At 38.2% G+C, this 6,408-nt stretch overlaps 1 protein-coding gene across 1 annotated transcript; it reads left to right on the top strand.

Moving 5' to 3' along the window:
- Positions 1 to 822: 822 nt before the first annotated feature.
- On the top strand, positions 823 to 5,930 carry LOC121322624 (C-X-C chemokine receptor type 2-like). Its single transcript, XM_041262794.1, has 2 exons — positions 823 to 979; positions 2,975 to 5,930. Exons 1-2 carry the CDS (start codon positions 973 to 975, stop codon positions 4,051 to 4,053), a joined length of 1,086 nt encoding a protein of 361 aa, XP_041118728.1. The 5' UTR covers positions 823 to 972; the 3' UTR covers positions 4,054 to 5,930.
- Positions 5,931 to 6,408: the final 478 nt, after the last annotated feature.

Raw genomic sequence — 6,408 nt, 5'->3', positions numbered from 1 at the left:
TGATTTAAACATTACCAAATTATACAACAAAAACAGAATAATTTATGTGACAAGCCAATTCAATATCCAGACCAAACACTCGAATTGGGTCGGTTTGTATGGCTTGTAAAACTTCTGCAAGATTCCTATACGGTATTCTTACATAGGTGTAGTATTTAGTTTTGATTCTTAGTATGTGTAATAATTGTAATAGGACATAACATACACTTTCACTTATTGATATTGCATGTCCTCGCCTGGTAGTTCATTCCAAAACTGTTAATAGCAATAATTCAAGCACACAGACTGACCTTTTTGGGTTAGATCATTTGCTCAAGAAGGGTATCAACAGTGATATTAAGACAAATGGTACTAACACCAACAAAACATATTTGGTGAATCAGGCCCTAAATCTCTTAGTAACCTAAATAGAGAATTGTCTCCTCTTTAAATATATGTAAACAATGCTAATAAAGAAAAAAAACATCCCTCAGGTGCATTACTACCTCAAATTTTATCAATTTACTACCAATGCAAAATGACTGTACAACAATTCTCAATTTTACCCCACAAGATATGACACACAAAGAAACTATTCAGAACAAATTATTAACTTCTACCTGCAACTAAGTCATTTCTTGCTGGTATCCCTTATAAAAGTTTCCCATGGCACTGTAAAAGACTAGCAAAGTGTAATACATCATAGTGAAAGCATGGTTAGTGCATAGTTAAGACGGTAAAGCCCCGTAGAGCAATGTAAAGCGTATTTAAAAAAAAATAGTAAACCATGCTAAACGATCTACAGAGATCACGGGTCACTTGTGACAAAATCCTTCATGTGACAGCAATCCTTAGTTCCTCCTGTGTAACATGTCATACTCTGCTGGCACAAGACTGAAAATGTCATCAGAGTTTTAAGAAACCGTGTGTGCTAAGGACAGGATTGCCTTCAAGAGACAACAGGGACAGCAGCCTTAACTCCAGGGATCAAGGATGTCAGGTAGGAAAACTGTAAAGGAACCCCACAGTTATTTGACACATTTAAGACTGTAACCTTATCAATCAAAGTTAAACATGCCAGCTCTCCTAGTGTTTGCTTTAACAGTATGTGTAGTTAAAACACCATTCGGGCAGTGCTACCACTTTTTAAATCCAGTTTTGCTTTCCTGATGTATAGGAGTGCTTGCAGGTGTCAGCAGGAGGGGCAGCAGTGACATGCTTATCAGAATCTGTTTTTTACCTTTTAAAGAAAATGACCACTAGGGGTGTGCTCTGGTAATTTCCTCCTCCCCTGAAAGAATTAGTTAAATATTTGCAATTGAAAGTCACTTAATAATTTCATATATACCAGGTTCTATAATGTTATCGCATTACATTTCTAGGCTAGCATGATACACTGTTTTCAAATCACCAGTATGTGCTTGTTGTTGAAGTGAAAGATCGAATATCACTGTTACCTAATGCAAGGAGACAATTAACATGTAATTTGAAGCTGCTCCTTTTTAATATGCTACGATGCATCGCTCCATGTCTTTAAGCAAGTTCTTATCTTCATGTGTTTGCACGATGATGTGGCAAGGAGGTAAAGTCTGTAGTAAGTGGACACCACCGGAAGTGAATGTGGACCTACCTCACTGCATCCTCACAATCTCATTCCTGAGGTCTTATTTACCCAAGATAGGCTGACTGAGGTGTAACATCCTGATACTAGTGTAATTCTACTGCACATTTTTAATGCTCACTTCCTTTTGTAGATTAAATTATGTCTCGTATGTTTTGTTTTTATAGTATATAAACTCTCTGGTAATTTATTAGTGTTAAAAAATATAAATAAATAAATAATGTTTCCCATTTTTCTGTATACAAAAAGTGAGTGAAACTATAGGTTTTGTTAAATCCAACTGGTAAACATCTGTAATAACTGAGAATAAAGGACCTTGCTCATGACGTATTGGTTTGACTTTCCTTTGGTTAACCCCTATAAATGCACCCTGCTGTGCATTGTTCATTTTCTTTTCTTTTCTTTTTTTTTTTTACATTACAGTTGCTTTAGAAATATAATTATAATGTACTTTATATTACAATTTAATATTGGCAAAATGTTTGGTTAGGTAACAGTATTTTGGCATGTAATATAGGTACAGTACTGGAAAATTGTTTTTATACATTTTTTTATGTCTCAAGCCTACGATTCTAGGTGATGCAAAACTTTACTTGACAACATGGGTATTTTCAGCCTGAAAGTTTAATAGCATCCTCCCTGCAGTTTCCTTATCTGTTTTCAATGGCAGCCTACACTTATATACAACATTATCAGTTGACTTGAACTGGAAGCTTAGCCATGACTTTCTTCATCACTCCCCAGTTTATAATGATTTGCTCGGCACCTGGTTTTCACAATGCCTTTAACCAGCCTCCAAGATATGGCTAAATCAACAATGAAATATCCCCTGAGCATCCCTATATCCTCTGTCTATAATTTGGACACCCCCATCACCTCCATGCATTAAGTTGTCAAGTTTGATGTTGTGAACAGCTACCATTGATCATTGTGGTTTATATGAAAAAAAAGCCCCAAATCAGCATGAACCAAGCAGCAACCAGTGGGGTGCAGATTGCATTTTACTATTTCAAGCTGAAGTGACCATCCTTCTCTTTATAACTACAGACTGATTTGTAGAACATTTGGTATTTGGATAAGAGTATAGTTAATAAAGGGAGTACTATCTACATTTCCTGTAAACTGTAAACATCACATGTTCAGAGGGGAAATTACAGCTGCACATCCATCCAAGACAAAGCATGATTGGAAAGGGTATTAATAAGCCTTGAAAATAATAAACTAAGCAGAAGCAAAAATAAAGATATTAAATAATTAATTTAATTAAATACTTTTTATAAATTAAGATGTTATCCTTCATAGGTAAAATCCTTAAGATCCAAATTTGCACATTTGATCACATTTATTAATTTCACCTTTATTTTTATTTTACAGAGGACATTAGCTATTCCTTCGCTATCGACGACTTGGACTTGTCAGATTTTGAGAACATATCTGCAACATATGACCCTACCTTCATTCTTGATCCCAAAACAATCACCTGCCAACCACTGCATATCGATCCTGCAGTGAACTCTGTTATTTGTGCCATCTATGCCCTAATCTTCCTGCTTGCAGTGCCAGGGAACATCATAGTAGGGATCGTGATTGGGTGTAACCACCGTTTGCTCTCCCCCTCTGACATCTACCTGTTAAACTTAGCGGTGGCTGACACTCTCTTCGCAGTCACCATCCCCTTTTGGGCAGTCAGTACCATCCATGAATGGATTTTCGGAGACGTGATATGTAAAGTGGTCAGCCTGGTCCAGGAGGTCAACTTCTACAGCAGCATTCTGTTTCTAGCTGTCATCAGTGTTGACCGCTACCTTGCCATTGTCCAAGCAGTCCAGATGCGGAAGCAGAGACAGCCATTTTACAGCTGGCTTGCCTGTGCTTCTGTCTGGGTTGTGGGAGCACTGCTATCTCTGCCGGTTCTCTTTCACTCAGCCTTTAAGCCGTCCAACTCAAAGAAGACAGTGTGCTACGAGGAGTATGACCCGGAAACTGCTGCAGAGTGGCGCTTTGCCACAAGGCTCCTCCGGCACTCTCTGGGATTCCTCCTGCCGCTGACAATCATGATGGTCTGCTATGGCATCACTATCTGTCGACTCCTGCAGAAACGCAGCTTTGAGAAGCAGAAAGCTATGAAGGTCATAGTGGCTGTGGTGCTGGCTTTCCTCATCTGCTGGATGCCCTACCACTTGGTGATAATCGGTGACACTCTGATCAGGTTCAAATTGGTCTCTTACACCTGCGAAGTCCGCAACTCCATCAGCCTGGGGATCTTCATCACCCAGAGCCTGGGTCTGCTCCATAGCTGCATCAATCCCATCCTGTATGCCTTTGTGGGAGAGAAATTCCGTCGGAACTCCCTCAAGCTGCTTCATAAATGGAGATTGGTAGAACGGGATTCCAAGTCAATGTTCAGCAGGTCAACTTCTAATTCGTCAGAAACAAACAATATGATGATATAATAAAACAACCTGTATATTGCATTGGCTGGCAACCGCTACAGAGGAATAAGAGTAAACTAATGTATTCTTCTTGTTGTTTTGATTCCATTTGTATCATTTTCTGTATCAGTCATCAAATTATGGTGACTTTTTAGAAATTACAGCTTCCCTGTGGCTACTGTTTGCTAAAACAGAGCATAACCATTAACTTGTTCCCCAGTACGTTGTCCATTTTAGGATATTCTCAGACATCACTGCTTTCCATGTCAGGAATCACACCTCCTCGAGTCAATCGTCAGGCACCAGGCATCAATCCTCCTTGAATCAGTCGTCAGGCATTCCTCCTCAAGTTAGTTGTCAGGCATCAGTCCTCCTCGAGTCAGTCATAAGGCATCAGTCCTCCTCGAGAGAAGGGGTTGGATGGAGCCGTCTGAATCACCCAATCAGACAAGAGCAAGAAAACTTTTGGTGCTTCCATTGGATGACACAAATGTCAGTGTAGCTGCTGATTGGTGCATTTAGATTTCAGCACATCAGATGTAACTGTTTTTTTTTTTTGTGTTTGTTTTATTAAACAGTTTTGATGTATTTTTTAATACATCTATAAGAAATACTAGATTTTCAAAATGGTTCTGATGATGACAAGCAAGCAAGGTAGCAATAGAAAAATAATTAGTGACAAAACTAATTCCTAATCCTTTTTTTTGCAAACTCCTTTTTGTTGCCATCACATTACTTTGTAAATTGTTTATACATTTTAATGTTATTGACGCATGTACGACAGAAATCCTATAAAACAGGATTGTTTGCTTCACAGAAAATATCAGAAAGCAGTATTTTATGCATTGCTTGTGATATTGTTACTGTGTTCAAAGGACAGTTACTCAAAAGCCACAACAACAGAATATCATTCAGAGGAAAATTCTGATAATTTGCCTAGATATGCATGGCAAAATTATGGTTAGTTACTACAAATAATACATGCTCTTATTTTTGTATTGCATAATGTCTTTCAATTGGCTGGTGAAAATGTTAAAAAAAAACAGCCTTACTGCAAGAGTTAAAATTGGGTTGTGTAAGCTGCCGGAAAAACGTGTTTTCATATTGTAACGAAAGGATGTCTGCATTCTAATGACGAAAGAAAAGTCTGTAAATATTACCATGCTAAATGAAAAATCCAGAAGTGGTGATTCAGGCAGGGAACTCACTTTTAACCTTAGATCAAATCATGTAAACATCAAGCATATTGTAGACGCTTCCAACACCAGAACAAATCATCAGTCAAATAGCTAGTATCTTATTAGTCTTTTGATAAGCAATGTGTGCATTGATCGGCAAGGAAAGGATTTATATCTTACCTAAATCCAGCATGGCCAGAGTTCACCTACTTCTCCCCATCAACCACCTGCTTTTTGGCTTTGTCTGATGGTGAGGGCAGCTATCCTGCCCTCGCCCCAGCTAATTTATGGGTAAGGGTACCTTGAATGGCGAAGCCAAAGGCCAAAGAATGTAGTGTAAAAATCTGTATAATATAGTAGTGTTGTCTAGTCTATGCTTTAATACATAATCTATCGCATGAGTTTCCTGACTCAACCAGTATATACCATTTATATTGATAGATATGTAGTACAAATGAGGACATCAGTGCAATGTTGCTCCATTCAGGATTTTGTGGGGTCCACAAAAGAAATGTCCTTTTAAAACATGCCTGGAAAATAAATCTGAATGTAAAGACAAGTTGTTGTCATCTTTATTTGTCTGAAGGAACAATTTTGTCAAAATGTGTGTCTAAACTGCTGGAGAAAAAAAGGCAGGAGCCTGTAGTGTGTTATTGCGCCATCTGTTGAGCAATACTGTATTTCTCTGTAAAAATTAAAGAGCCATATTTACCATTTAAATATTTTAAAACAATACCCATGAGATTTATTAGACCTTGCTGTTGTTTTCCATAGAGGGTATGGTGGTGTTCAAGCTCCCGTGAGCTAGCTGTGCTGACTGCCTCTGGCCTCTAGTGCTGTGCATTCTGTTGCACATGTAAACATTCAAGGAGTTCTGTTGCATTTTAACTCACTTTGATTTTAGCATTTTTGTTCTCTTTCCTTTCTGTCCCGACAATTACATTTTTAAACATTATTCAAAACTTTAACAGCTGATCCCAGACACCCCCTATCCTTTGACAGTATGTTTTTTCAAATACAACATTACTGATTAAAAATTGAATCTGCTGTTTCCTAGAACCCAACCACTTCCTGTGCTGTAGGTCACACAGTGAACAAGTGGACTCAGTGTTTATGTACTGAATGCATTTCATGGGCAAAGTGCTCATAGTGTAGCAGTGGCCTGCCATGAAATCTAGACAAGCCTTAGCTAAGTCAC

Source organism: Polyodon spathula, chromosome 11, assembly GCF_017654505.1.
Source record: "Polyodon spathula isolate WHYD16114869_AA chromosome 11, ASM1765450v1, whole genome shotgun sequence".
Lineage (NCBI taxonomy): Eukaryota > Metazoa > Chordata > Actinopteri > Acipenseriformes > Polyodontidae > Polyodon > Polyodon spathula.
This window is presented reverse-complemented; position numbering and strand designations above follow the sequence as displayed.